The sequence below is a fragment of the Nematostella vectensis genome, chromosome 12 (genome assembly GCF_932526225.1).
Source record: "Nematostella vectensis chromosome 12, jaNemVect1.1, whole genome shotgun sequence".
Taxonomy (NCBI): Eukaryota; Metazoa; Cnidaria; class Anthozoa; order Actiniaria; family Edwardsiidae; genus Nematostella; species Nematostella vectensis.
The window spans coordinates 1,565,272-1,580,780 of record NC_064045.1 but is presented as its reverse complement, the minus strand read 5'-3'; the positions used below and the strand labels follow the sequence as shown (position 1 = coordinate 1,580,780).

The window sequence follows — 15,509 nt, the reverse complement described above, 5'->3', positions numbered from 1 at the left end:
CATTCTCATTGGGAGAAGTCAGGTGGAGGCTGTTCATAAGGAACACAAATGCGGTTCGAAGGAATGGTGGGAAACATCCAATAGAATAACTGGCCGGAAGACACAGGGAACACCCATCAGCTAGGTGATTCTAACCGACACCATCAACTCATCATTTTCAAGCCACCAATACTTATGAGGCATATGTCGTCCCCGTGCGCCTGCAGAAACCTGGAGAAACCCGAATCCCAACAGTGAATGAGAGCGATGTAATGAGATTTTTATCACATCAGAAACAAACTGCCTCAGGGCCTTATCAATTGCTGTACTGGCTATGGCGCGACTTTTCTCACCATCCTGCACCTGTTGTTACAAATGTGATATCTGTGATATCTGGCTCAGACACAATTAATTCATCGCTGGAGGAAGTTACCAACATCAAGCGCTGGGAGGAGGAGAACCGAATGGAGTTGAACATGAAAAAGACCTTTGAGATGGTAGTAAAAGTTTAAACTTGGAAGCTTATCCCATAGTCAATTGAGGGTATTGTTTTTGAAAGCTAGTTCCAGATTGTATATTCTAAGGATCTGTAATACTATGGTAGTCTTCACATGAGCTCACGGTACTTTTTAATAGCCTTATAATGTCACTTTTTACCTATGCAGTGGATGTTTGGGCCTCCGCCCACCATACTAAGTATCTCTCACGTATTGATTAATTTTGCAAAAGAGCTTTTCGTTATTACACTAGTGAGTACTTTTCCATTGCTGATCTCATCTCTAAGAAAGACAGAAGTCTCTGGGTCCAAATTACTGGGGACAGTAACCGCCCACTCCACGATTTATTGCCCCCTCAAAGGAATAGGTGTCTGAGAGCTAAAGGCCATAACTGCATTCTGCCTCGTGTACATACTGGCGTTGTTTTGTAAACAGATGTCTTTTCAATTTTGTAAAGACCTAATCCGGTACATAGATTTCTAATGTAGTATACAGTAATGTTAATGTTTATTTACAATTAATCAGTTTTAGTTTTTACTTTCACCAGTATTGTTAAGTTACACGTTTGTCTGTGACTATTGTTTTAATAAAGATCTTATCTATCTATCTTGTATCTAGAGTAAATTTGACTAGGGGTGGGGATACAGCTCCTATGGCTTAGTGCTTACAGTGGATGGGAGGTGGTAGAGCTTACAGTAAGTAGGGGGAGGGGTGGGGGTAAAATGATGCAGAAAGGGGCTGGAGTAAACACTGCTTTTTGAAATACAGTTGCTGGAATAATAGGTATTTTAGGGCTTTAAAAAACAAAGAAATATCATAAAGTATTTAGTAACCCGATTAGAAACCCAGAGGTTGGAAACTATTGCATAATCAGTGCCTGCTTGCATCTGCTTGAGAAAAGCTGATAATAGAAATCAAAGGCTTTGAGATGGTCAAAAGCTGATAATAGAAATCAAAGGCTCTGAGATGGTCAAAAGCTGATAATAGAAATCAAAGGCTCTGAGATGGTCAAAAGCTGATAATAGAAATCAAAGGCTCTGAGATGGTCAAAAGCTGATAATAGAAATCAAAGGCTCTGAGATGGTCAAAAGCTGATAATAGAAATCAAAGGCTCTGAGATGGTCAAAAGCTGATAATAGAAATCAAAGGCTCTGAGATGGTCAAAAGCTGACAATAGAAATCAAAGGCTCTGAGATGGTCAAAAGCTGACAATAGAAATCAAAGGCTCTGAGATGGTCAAAAGCTGATAATAGAAATCAAAGGCTCTGAGATGGTCAAAAGCTGATAATAGAAATCAAAGGCTCTGAGATGGTCAAAAGCTGATAATAGAAATCAAAGGCTCTGAGATGGTCAAAAGCTGATAATAGAAATCAAAGGCTCTGAGATGGTCAAAAGCTGATAATAGAAATCAAAGGCTCTGAGATGGTCAAAAGCTGATAATAGAAATCAAAGGCTCTGAGATGGTCAAAAGCTGATAATAGAAATCAAAGGCTCTGAGATGGTCAAAAGCTGATAATAGAAATCAAAGGCTCTGAGATGGTCAAAAGCTGATAATAGAAATCAAAGGCTCTGAGATGGTCAAAAGCTGATAATAGAAATCAAGGGCTCTGAGATGGTCAAAAGCTGATAATAGAAATCAAAGGCTCTGTGAGCCTACTCGTGAATGCAAATTTATTTTTTTAGTTATTTTCTTGTATGCATAAAAGATACAGAGATCTGATACTGAGAGTACATAAAAATGTCCTTTCCCTTTTTTTTGATGTTATGACACACCAAGACCAGTTAAATTAATAAATTATTATTATTATTATTATTATTATTATTATTATTATTATTATTATTATTATTATTATTATTATTATTATTATTATTATTATTATTATTATTATTATTATTATTATACATATTCGATCACAGCTGTTAACAGCTGGTGGGTTATGTATCGAGGTCAAGTCGTATCCTACGACCTCAGACCTCGAGCACCTGTCTTAGTAGCCGCGCTGATCCGAGGAGAGCTCCTTTCTGGAGTAACTCGATCCTTGTCTTTAAGCCAATCGAACTTAAATGCTTTGTCAAGTTTTTACTGACTGTTCCGAGAGCGCCAACAGCCGATTGGGACAACACATGTCTTTATATTATTATTATTATTATTATAAAAAAATTGTATCAATTTTAAAAAAACAGAATCAAAGGCTCTTTGAGCCAACTCGTGAATGCAAATTTATTTTCTAGTTATTTTCTTGTGTACATAAAAGATATACAGGATACTAAACAAAGCATGAACACATCCAAGATGCTGAGAGTACCGTATTTATTTGAATAAGCACCCCGGCGCTCAGATGGGGTGCTTATTCGGGGGAGGCGCTTATTCAAGGGAGGCGCTTATTTAAAAGGGCAAATTTCAAACAAAAGGCCAAAGTATTTCTTTTTATGTAATGTCAGTTTTATACTACATCAGTTTCTTTTCTCTATATCATTATTACAACGTGAAGCAGCTTTGTTAAATAAACTGTCACCCATTAAATATTTGCCCCTTTCTAGTCCAGAGTCTTTGAGTTCCTGCTTTCTTAGAACTAAAATTATGATAGTCATTTTACTCAGTTACATAAAACCTGGGAAGGGGAGGGGGAGGCTTATTTGGGGGAGGTGCTTATTTGAGTAAACACGGTACATAGAAATGTCCTTATACCTTTTTTCCCTTTTCGATGTCATGACACACAAAAAAAAAACGATATAATCCATTATTATTATTAAAAAAATTAATATTTAAATTAGCGCTATCAGTGGGAAGACAAGTGTCCGCACCACTGGACTAAGGTATATTGCTGAGTCGACTTGTGACTAAAATTATGTTTTAATACTATTGGTATCATACCGTTCGAAAGGTTTTTGCTAGCATTTCAAAATCCAGCATATTCTTTCCGGAAACAAAATAAAATACCCGCAATAATTGATCACACTACTGTACTGTATATTTTATGCATGTTTAAATTCTAGAAAGGCGCACAATCTTTTTATGATGAAAAAGTGGGGGCCATGTGTTTGTACGAGTTTTGTTTGATATTTGGTTGAGTTGATTGGGAAGAATTGTGAAAAAAATTTGGTGAAAATCTATCCTCTACGATCGAGTGACACAGAAGTCCCTCCAATAACTCTTAAATGCTGTGCAAGCATTCACAAGTTAAAAAGGATCTTATAATCAGTACCCGATCAGGTATTACTCTTAAGATGCTTACTCTGTCTTAACTAGATCCTCCACGCCATGGGGTCCATAGTCAAACCTTTGATACAAAAGTCTGGATGGAACTGTGTATACCTGTTGCAGATCAAACAGAAACAAGAACTTAAACAGGAATTGATGTTCAACAAGAAGAATGTACAAATTTCATGAAAGGGGGTAATCATTGCAAGTGGGGTGGGGAGGGGTTGGACTGGGGTAAAACAAGGAACAGCTTTTTCATTTACTCTTAAACCCCCTAAAAATGGTGCAAAATGGCTGTTGCAAAGCACATTTTTCTGTGTATGTGTACAAGGAAAGAAAATACGTAATATAGACATTTATTGGTTGAAACAACCTATGTAACAAAAATGGTACCAATAATAAAACATCAAAACATCAAAACATCAAATGTCATCAACATCCCACTTGAGATGACCAGTATGGAGTTAAATTTTTTAATTTTAGGTCCATTGCATTCATTATGAAAACTCATTCCAGGGGGGCTCAGGTTGGCCACTGGATCTGCCACTGACAATGGATCTATGAGAATCCTACTAAGAGAGGGAGGAAAGAGTTATTGGTTTGGGGGATGGTAGGACAAAAGGGGTGTTGGTTGCAGGGATGGTAGAAGCGGTGTTGGTTGCAGCCCAACTCTCATACAATAGTACTGTATGTATCCCTCCCAGCCAACTCTCATACAGTAGTATGCACAGCCGGGGCTTACCCTCATTGAATTCTCATGCTGGACCTTGACTGAGTTGCCAGATGAACCAATAACAAAACCAGGCAGGAGGTAGCCCTGTTCACCATCAAACCACACTAGTGTACCCTGAAGAGAAGCAGAGAATATGTCTCCAAATGTGTGAGGTGGAAATATGTTTCCAAATGTGTTAGGTAGAGAACATGTCTCCAAATGTGTAAGGTAGAGAATGTCTTTAAATGTGTGCGGTAGAAATATGTCTCCAAATGTGTGAGGTAGAGAATATGCCTCCAAATTTGTGAGGTAGAAATATGTTTCCAATGTGTGAGGTAGAAATATGTCTCAAAATGTGTGAGGTAGAGAATATGTCCCCAAATGTGTGAGGTAGAAATATGTTTCCAAATGTGTGAGGTAGAAATATGTCTCCAAACGCGTGAGGTATAAAATATGTCTTAAAATGTGTGAGGTAGAGAATATTATGTCTCCAAATGTGTAAGGTAGAGAATATGTCTTCAAATGTGTGCGGTAGAAATATGTCTCCAAATGTGTGAGGTAGAGAATATGTTTCCAAATGTGTGAGGTAGAGAATGTCTCTAAATTTGCGAGGTAGAGAATATGTCTCCAAACTGATGAGAATACATCAATACACATGATGTTGTGAATATGATTTGCATACTGTAACAAAAACAAATATTAATATTTAACTAGAAGTGGACCCATCACAATGTGACAATAAACAATTTATGTGCTAAAATATAAACTTTGCATCTCTAAAAACTATTTATGCTGACAGTAGGACTAAGGCCAAAGACACTTATTAACACTAAAATTAATTCCCAATTCCAAACTTTCAAAAATTTCAAATCCCAAGGCATTTCACACTTGTGATCACTGTAAGAACTTCTGCAAAATATTCTTCAACTCTTAAAAAAACACTTATTTAAAAGATTCAACTTCAAAATACCTTAGCTGAAGCATTGCAAAACTAGTTGTGTTGTAAGTTAAGGATTTTAACACATACTTATTTGCTAAGCCTATATTAACCCAAGCATGTGGAATGGTATTTTCTATCCTCATACTCGCACTTTAAAAGCCCCAGTGTTAGTTTTTAAATAGCCTCTTGAGTGAATTCCAATTTGGCTTAGCCTGTATATAACTTGGAGAACCTCTAATGCCTTCTCTTCTATAAGAGAAAATGACTGAAGACAATTCAAATGAAATATTTTCTTGATAAAATGATGCAAAAGGCATTATCTTTGAGAGAAATAAAATTTTAATGTTTTTTGAAAAAATACCATTAGAATTGGGTATACACCTATTTCAAATAAGTAACAATTTGTAGTAATTGTAACTCGCTAGTATCAAGTAAATAAGTAAATAACCAAATAAGCATCAATAAAATATAAGCCCAGGTTCCAAAAGCTCTAGAATCCTTATTTTATGTTCTTATGAACATGCACATGGATCAGATACAAGGATTCATCTGTTTATACGCATACCTGTCAACTTCCGAAAATTTCAAGGCTTGAGAATTTTTTTGTGGGAGGGGTGGGTATATTCATTTTTTGGGGAGGGGTGGTTTTAACCTTGCAGGCAGTTGCCGTATAGAAAATTTTCACGAACGAATCCACTCGTAGGTATTACAAGGGTGTTAGATAAATTGCGCTACGCAAGGGAATTATTGTTCACAATATTTTAATAGAAAATAGGCAAAATGACGATTTTCTATATAATAAGGATTCTAGATTGCAACCTTTTTTTGAAATAGGTATATAGCTATTCCCATATATTTTTACAGAAAATTTAAACAAAGAAAATAAGAAACAAATCTTTATGCCATAATATGCTGTGCAATATGTTAAAAAAATAAGCACTTTCTTTGCACAATAAAAAGATAAATGTATGAACACAATCATTTTTATCAAAAATTAATGTTATCAATCACATCAAATGTCAGAGAAATTTGATGGAAGAAAAGAAAGAAAACGCCAAACCATATACATGACAAGGAAATAAAGTTTTATATTACATGCGTCACCAGAACCCCTAGGTATTGCAAGCAACCGCTTACCGTGAATCTCACTAACAAACCCTGAATAGTTTGGTTAACTTGTGTACAGCAAAATTGACGAGAACAAAGGCATGTCAGAAATTCATAACAAGTTAAAACCCAACGAAGATATCAAGATCTGCATATTTCCGTAGAAACCAGGGGTATCTAAGCGCTGATCTCTTTTAGCGTTTAATTAAAAGAAGCGTTAAATCGCCGCAAACTTCATTAGTGCCCTGCACAAAGTTAAAATCGGTTGAAATTGTGCAGATAAGAATGCTCGATCGTATGGAAAGAACCCACGTACAAGTTTCTAGAAGAGTCGACATTCGATAATAATATTTGTCTCGAAGATCACTGGACATATTTCAATTTTTCTAAGACCTTGCATAACTTAATTTTTGTACTGAAGGGGGATAGAGTATTATAAAAAATGTTGGCTATGTTATTCAAAATAAAATTGAATGTTAGTATGGAATATTACGCATCCTGTTTTATAAAGGGCCGAGAGGTGATATGCAAGGGTTACGAAAGTTCACGGCAATTTTCTTACAATTTAAAATTAAATCACATTGATGGAATGAGAAGTATTTTGAGTTCTCAATAATATTGCATCGGATGGATTTAACTTGGATTAAATAATCGACTACACGAGATGTGAGGCGAACTTATTTAATTCGCAGCGTTAAGACATTTTGATTTTGCCTACAAGAATTTCATGTCATTTCCGGGATAAATAGCTTTTGTGTTCGAAGGAAAAATTTATAAGCATTAGGATTTATATAATGGCTTATACATAAAGCATATATAAGTATCTTATTTGTGTATTGTAAGCCTAAATAAAAATGTTTGACAGAGATCCAAAACAGCACTAAAACTTGGGAAACCAGAGATATCGTTGTCCGGTTGACTAACCATTGAGAAATCCCTAAAACCTTTACGGTCCATGGAAGCGGGAAATAAACTAAAAATGGTGTGCAACTACTTACTTATCTTACTTTAGTAAATAGAGCTCTAGAAAACGCAACAAGCGAAGTCGTAAACCTTAGCTTTGAATAATTTAAAACGAAAACATACAGCTTCCGTGGGAACCATATCGAATTTTGACTCTTACGTACCACTTCAAAAGCAACCACCATTTTGCCTTCAGCCTTGTTCAACGACGACACTACCCACGTTACGTCTATGTGCCATCTATTTTCTAGCCCATTTGGTATACTTTGGGGGGTATTTTCATATATTCAGCCATGAAAACTCGATCATATCAGCACCCCATTTTCGAGTTCAACCATACTTCAACTTGTTTTGTTAGGACATGCTCGGGGTCCCTGTGTCATCTTGCCGCCTACTCGGCGAATTTCAATATGTAAATTAGCTTGTCGCTATGCGCCCAAAGCATCTTTAGATTAAATTCGTTCGGTACCGTGTAAACATAACCTTACCCTGGAAACCAGAGGTTCGAGAGTTTTTAGAGCGAAGCGAGAGTTACGAGGCTCCGAGAGTTTTTAGAGCGAAGCGAGAGTTTTTAGGGCGGATATAAAGCCTCTGGAACCCAGGGTAACATTACAAATCCCTATAAATCTGATTGCTGCATTCCTTCTCGACCTTTCCATGACTCTTACCGTAGCTTAGCAGAGATTTTAACGGTGAAGAATATTTTGGTGGGCAAAATATGTTTCAAAAGGATTTTCCCACCGTGATGTCGCAATCTATATATAGATGTGAGTGAGACAAGGGGTGGAGGAAAATGATAAACTCATAGGAGACAACTAAAAGTATAATTAGATAGATGATAGATAGATAGATGGTTTATTCATAAAACATTGCAGCCAGTAGGCTGAATTACGTTTATGTTACAATTATAATAATATTAAAAACTTGAAAATAGGGAATGCTGGACGGTACTTTCCTCTCCTTTAGACAACCTCAGCCAGAGTTGTGTCATCTACGTACTTCCAGAGGTCGACCCCTTGGGCATCAAGATCGTTAATCATAATGAGAAATAACCAGGGGCCGAGCTTCGTGCCTGTGGGACGCCTAATGGAATTGCGCCCCATTCCGAGAAGCAGTCTTGCCCAAGCTTAACTCTTTGTCGGCGACGCAAATTTCCCTTTCGTAAACGGTCGTTGCCAATTATAACGGTCGTTGTCATTCCTGAGAACCGTCGTTGCCATTTTAAACCGTCGATGCCAAATCGAAAACCAACCGAACCGACGACTTCCTTCGTGACTAGTTCGAGAGTGATTTTCGCTCAAGAGTGTTGTATGACGTCATTACTTGGATGGCTCAAGATGGCGGACAAACCTGATTTTCTCAAAGATCTAATATCTTCAGCTATAAAAGAAGTGCATTCGAAAAAGAGATCGTTTGAATTATCCGAAATTACAGATGAGTATTTTTTGGCCTCGCTCCCAGATGATTCTTTTTACTACCTGAAGTCAATTTCAGGAAATAGACAGAACTTCAAGGCCCACGTGTTGACTGAAGATATTACAGAAGAAAACCTGGAGCTATGGATATCTGAGTACGAAGTCATTAATAACGTTTCCATCAAGCTCAAGACAAAGAAAAACCCCACGAGTGGCTACGTGCTTCAGAATTATTATAGGTGTCAGCATAATACTCGCAACTGGAGCCCAAGTAAGGACCCACAGAAAAAATTACATATCAATCCTTCTGCTAGAGTGAAAAACACCAACTGTCCCTTCCAGATGATTGTCAAATTGGACCACAAGGGGTGCTGCTCATTGGATATTGAGTGGGAGCACAACCACTCCCTTGAAACTTTGGAGGCATCAAACTTTCTGGACCTGACTCCTGAGTGTACAGAAAGAGTATTGAAAATGTATGAAAGTGGGCATACACCAGCAACTGCAAGACAACAATACTTGAAAGAGCTCAAGGAATCATGTAATGACGATTTGGAATTTCATCGAAAGAAGGCTAATCGAGCAGTTGTGCCAAGAAGAAGGAACTTTAGCTACCTTTACACACAATATGGCAAGGATAGGTATGGAGGACAAGGGGTAATGATGTACCAGAGACTGGCTGAAAGGCTTGAACAATATAGCAAAGATAACCCTGATGCTACCACTCACCACCAAGTGTACGGGGGGGAGGACAAACCTCTTTTGGTTGCTATTGTTACACCCCTTATGAAGCGTGTACACAATGAAGTTCAGCAGTCTGTAGAAATGGTGTTTGTGGATGCTACTTCTAACACTGAGGAGCACAATCTTAAAGTGTTTGTTATGTGCACACATAATGTTTCAGGGGCACTTCCACTCGATATTCTGATAGCTAGTGATGAGCGAGAGTCCACATTAAAGCAGGGCTTTAAAATGCTCTGCTCGTGCTTACCTGAATATGCATTCAATGGTCGTGGAAAGGAAAATGGACCAAAAGTCATACTTACCGATAACTGTAAAGAGGAACGAAATGCTCTGAAGTCTATTTGGCCCCTATCCACCTTACTTCTATGCACATTTCACATGCTCCAACAACTTTGGAGGTGGCTTCATGAAAGCAAAAACAATGTCAACCTTGCTGATAGACCATTCATTCTCAACCTTTTCAAGAAATCACTATATGCAGAGACAGAACAAGAATTTGAGAACAGCTTTAGCGAACTTTTAAATGATGACCATTGCATGGAAAACCCCACTTTAGTAAGCTATTTACAAAAACTTTACAATGACAAAGAATCTTTTGCTCTATGCTTTAGAAAAGAACTGCCTGTTAGAGGGAACCACACAAACAATTTTGCTGAGGCTCAGTTTCTGGTTCTTAAAGATATAATTCTGCGGCGAACAAAAGAGTACAATGTTGTTGGGCTTCTGGACAAGCTTACAATTGATTTAGAAGACCACTACAAGAATAAACTCCTCAGTATTGCTGATGGGAGTTTTGATGGCACTTATAGACATCGATTCATGGGGAAAGGGAAAGGGAAAGGGAAAGGAAGCTTTGGGTTTAATGTCCCAGATAGAAAAGAACTTGATGGCTACCTTTCTTCTGTTGAAAGTTTTGGTAATAATACTTTCAAAGTTGGAAGCTCTTCAGATGGCAGTCAAAGGTCAGTATATTTTCTGTACATTTACTCGTTATACAATACTTTTGAGTGGCATACTGCAGAATATGCCATGCATCATTTAAAAGAAAATACAAGTGAGAAGTGGGATATTTTGCAGTATACCACAAGAATTCATTGTATAACTTTTTTTATGCCACGCCACAGAAAATAAAGAGCAAAATTAATGATTATATTTTAGGAGCAGTGCATGATGCAATATACAATGCCATTACTGCATTTCGATTTTCTGTTACATGGTGATTCGGAGGCGCAGAAACCGGTGAACTTGTAGGCAACTTCCTTCTCTCCCAACTTCAGGACCTCAATATGAACGTAGGACTCTACCGCGACGACGGACTAGCCATCACCAACGCCACACCCAGAGCCACCGAAAACCTAAAAAAGGAACTATGCCGCATCTTCAACAACAACGGACTCCGAATCACCATTGAGGCAAACAAACAAGTTGTCAATTTCCTAGACGTCACCCTTGACCTAAAACGTAATGCACACCAGCCTTATACAAAGCCGAACTCCTCGCTACAATATGTCCACCGTGAGAGCAACCACCCGCCCTCCATCACCAAGAACATCCCTGCTGGTATCAACAGACGCCTATCTGCCCTATCTTCAGACCAAGCCTCCTTTGACCAGACTGCGCCACCTTACCAGAAAGCACTCGACGATAGCGGATACAACTACACGCTACGCTACGAGCCCAACACCGTAACCAACCATAAAACCCGTAAACGCAACAACATCCTATGGTACAACCCGCCCTTCAGCAAGAACACCAGCACCAACATCGGCCACAGATTCCTCACCCTGATAGACAAGCACTTCCCGAAAGACAACCACCTCCGTAAAATCTTCAACAGAAACACCATCAAAATCAGTTACAGCTGCATGAACAACACCAAACAGATCATCGACAACCACAACAAGCGCATCATCACCGCATCGTCGGCTACCGAGATCACCAGCCTCGCCCCTACCACTACCAACAACAAGACATGCAACTGCCGACAGAAAGACACCTGCCCTCTAGACGGAAACTGCCTACAGACATCTGTTATCTACCAAGCTACCGTAACTCGAAAAGACAACAACACCTCGGAAACATACGTCGGGCTCACTGAAAACAGCTTCAAGACCAGGTACAGAAACCACACCGCATCATTCCGACACGCCAAACACAGAAACTCCACCGAACTCAGCAAACACGTCTGGACTCTCAAGGACAACATGATTGAGTACTTTATTTCATGGCGCATTCTTTCTTCCCACTCCGCCTACAACAGTACCACTAAGCGTTGCAACCTCTGCCTCAAGGAAAAGCTGACGATCATCTGCCAACCCAAACTATCAACTCTAAATAAACGCAATGAACTCGTGTCCTCGTGCCGCCACAGAAACAAAGCCCTGCTACGAAACAATTAGAACTGTTAATCCCATCACCGTTAAATTTTCGCGCTATCAATTTTTCACACGTTCCGCACTGTTAGTTTTCGCCCCGCATATTTAATGTAACTCGCTATTGTTCCTCTTACCGCCTTAGCTAAAACTATCAGTCTATTATTATGTAAATTTCAATGTTAATAGTATATATACGATGGTAGGAATATTCTCATAAAATCCCCTGATGAGTGGGCAACCACGAAACAGACCTGTAGGGAAACCTATGTAGTTTGTATTTTTCTCAAACCAACACTATACACCGCTCTACTTTCGAGTATTGAGCACTTTCTATGAAAGCCTTCAACCATCATTTATATATATATATATATATATATATATATATATATATATATATATATATATATATATATATATATATATATATATATATATATATATATATATATATATATATATATATATATATATATATATATATATATATATATATACACACAATTTTATTACATTAATATATTCTTAGCTTACAGTATATAATCATTATCTTATTATTAGTCCTGTAAACAGCTCAGTAATTTGGTAGGCCTTTTATCACTGTAATGAGTTTTTAATAAATGGTATATTATAATTTTGTTTTGTTTTTCTGTTTGTTTAATACATAGTGATACAGTACCACATTTATTAGGGTCAGCAATGTTAAAATGATATAAAATATTCCTTTCTGGAATAACTCATTTATTTCAATGGGTACTTTCATGTCTCTTGAGATTTCGTTTCTCTGCGAAACTCTTTTGACATGTACCACATTTATATGTTGCATTGTGCTCTTTGTTTTTATGTCTCTTCAGTTTTTGCTCATGATTAAATTGCTTATGACATATTTCACAAATACACTCATGGCAGCCTTTTTTATGGTACTTCATGTCCTTCTTCCTCTTTAATGTGGTGTTGCAGGATGGACACTTTTCCTCTTCTGCAATGCCCATATCAAGTTCTTCTCTTTGGCATTGTGCTTTATCTTTCCAGTCCTATATATAATCAAAGCAAGATATTATTTATGTATATATTTTGACAATCTTTTTGACCCTAAATTCTACATTTGAGGTTAGATAAATGGCCTTAGGCTTGAGTTGATATGGGCTATTCTATTATAAAATGTGCACCACCAACACCAGTGATAGGTCTGGAAATCCAAAGGGGAATGGGGAGAAACAAAATATCATTAGAAGGATTTTAAAAAAATGCAAAATTCCCAAAAAAAGTAAGGGGCTATTAAATTCCAAGCAGTAACCCTCTTGGCATGTCACAAATTACATATCTGATAAGGTTAGATCAAGATCCTACATCTACTGGACAAGGACCAAAACATATTTGGAGATCTGGATACTCTAAGGCTTGTATTTTTCTCTAGTCTATTGATAAAAAGCCAATGGTGATGGGGCACAAAAGTTAGCCAAATATTCGCAAATTTGGGGAAGATCTTTGTTTCTATTGATATTACGAATGTTTTTCTAAAGTAAAGAAATATAAAAGCTCGTGATGGAAATAATCCAACCTTTCGTACATCAGCAGACAATTGCTTCCACATAGCCCCAACGACTTTGGAAACCTGCCCAATCTCCGAATCTCCGAGTTGTTCCGTGACATCTGGCTGTTATACAGAAAACAAAAATATAAAACGATGCCTGCATTTATTACTGCAATAGCACGAAGTATTCTGGTTCTTTTTCGTGTCAAAATGCGCCATTTTTTTTTTCAGGAAATATACCAAAAACTCACCGCAACTGATTGAAAAAAAGAGTTCCACCCTGTTGGCTTCTTGATAGATCTTTTGTCTGCAGAAGAATGGGATGGTTCTGGTCCAGCACTCGCGCACGTGGACTGATCCGCCATCTTGTAAACAGTGCCAGGTAATGACGTCATACAGCACTCTTGAGTGAAAATCACTCTCGAACTAGTCACGAAGGAAGTCGTCGTTTACCGGGTGGTTTTTTGATTTGGCATCGACGGTTAAAAATGGCAACGGCCGTTCTCAGGAATGACAACGACCGTTATAATTGGCAACGACCGTTTACGAAAGGGAAATTTGCGTCGGCGACAGGAGAGAAAATCAACAATCCACGAGATTACCGAGTGGGGGATATCATAGGCGTGGAGCTTGTCGGCAAGAATCCGATGGTCAATCAGGTCGAACGCTTTACGAAAGTCAAGTAAGGTAGCTCTGACTGTCGCACCATTCCCGTCAGTAGCAGATAGCCATGAGTGGATCATGCTAATAAGAGCATGCGTGGTGTTTGATCCAGGGACAATTCCGAATTGGCGCCGGTCAACCTTTGCTAAAATTGCTGGTTGAACAAAGTGCTCCACAACATAATCCTCCGCAACTTTAGAGAGAACGGGCGTTAAGAGTATCGGACGAAGATGTTTATTTACGTCACTTATGAGCTTCTGTTTTGGTACCGGGGTGATATTAGCATCTTTCCAAGACTGCGGGAGTCAAGCCTCCCGAAAACAGCAATTTTAATTGAATATCAGTCATCGACGTGGCTAGTAAGTCCGCACACTCATTCAAAACCCAACCAGGGATGCCATCTGGGCCAGATGCTTTGCGTGGATTTAAAGCAGAGAGCTTCTGAAGTACTGACAGTTCTGATACCTGAAGTGCGTCATCCGGAGGGAAATGTGCGTGTGCGCAGGGTGGAAGGGGTGAAAATACTCCCATTGGTCCAAGGAATGCCTCGTTGATAGTATTCGCGACACGCACTAACTTTGCTTGTTGGGATTCAGCGACGGAGTCATCAGCAATATGATGAAGCAAGTTTGTAATGCCATTACCACCGCCAGGCGCAGAAATTCCACTAAGCTTCTTAACCTCCGGCCACCAAGTAGCAGGTTTACAGTCCTTGAGGCATACCACTTTAGAGTTGTAAAATTTGGCGCGACAGACATTCCGCTCCCTGTTAACACAATTTCTAAACAAGCGATAACGGTCTTGGTCTGCTTGTGCTAACGCTTTCTGACGATTGTGAATAAGGCGTTTTAGCTTTTGATTTAACCAAGGAGGGTTGTTAGTGTAGACAGTTGTTTCTTGTAGGGAACAGGGCGTCCATGCCTATTTCCACGATAGTCTCAAGCATCTTAACTTTGTCTTGGCAAGAGACTTTGCTGCTGACAAGTGTATCCACATCCACATTTTCCAAAGTAGGTGCGCATCGCGAGTCTCTTAGATGTGCGCAAGTCACGCGATTTCACAGTAACCTTAGAGTTCACGGTATTAGATCTAATCAGTGGGCGGACTTCTACAGAGGCGTGGTCAGACAACCCAAACGCAGGGCGTTTAAGTGGAGGAGCGTAAAATTCTTTCAATTTCGTCAAAACCGGATCCAGGATCTTGTTACCGCGTGTTGGAAAAGTCACTATTTGTTTTAGTTTAAAACTATTGCATAGGCGCTTGGTTTTTTGCATTAGTGTTTTGTTGAAATCGCCCAACAAAATCAACCCGCAGCCAGGAAAACGAGCCTCGATGGTGGTAAGACATTCCAACAAATAGTTCAACATGGGCAAATCAGGGT

At 38.6% G+C, this 15,509-nt stretch overlaps 2 protein-coding genes across 3 annotated transcripts in view; one reads left to right on the top strand and one right to left on the bottom strand.

The window, feature by feature from the left end:
- The window catches only part of LOC5502887 (unconventional myosin-XV), a 70,706-nt gene extending 62,797 nt beyond the window's left edge, over nucleotides 1–7,909 (bottom strand). Inside the window, exons 1-3 of the mRNA XM_032371194.2 lie at nucleotides 7,565–7,909; nucleotides 4,421–4,525; nucleotides 3,713–3,792 (exon numbers count right to left, since the gene is read on the bottom strand). Coding sequence (XP_032227085.2) covers nucleotides 3,713–3,792; nucleotides 4,421–4,525; nucleotides 7,565–7,585 — 206 coding nt within the window. The 5' untranslated portion in view covers nucleotides 7,586–7,909. The remainder of the gene's footprint in view (nucleotides 1–3,712; nucleotides 3,793–4,420; nucleotides 4,526–7,564) is intronic.
- A 523-nt stretch (nucleotides 7,910–8,432) lies between these two features.
- On the top strand, nucleotides 8,433–13,827 carry LOC116610357. Of its 2 annotated transcripts, none has more exons than XM_032371197.2 (2): nucleotides 8,433–10,521; nucleotides 13,697–13,827. In XM_032371197.2, the coding sequence occupies exons 1-2, from the start codon at nucleotides 8,633–8,635 to the stop codon at nucleotides 13,758–13,760; spliced, it is 1,953 nt and encodes a 650-aa protein (XP_032227088.2). In that variant the 5' UTR covers nucleotides 8,433–8,632; the 3' UTR covers nucleotides 13,761–13,827. The 2 variants fall into 2 exon arrangements, with proteins under 2 accessions (XP_032227088.2, XP_032227089.2); XM_032371198.2 differs by lacking the exon at nucleotides 13,697–13,827 and adding an exon at nucleotides 10,718–10,915.
- The last annotated feature ends 1,682 nt before the right edge of the window (nucleotides 13,828–15,509 follow it).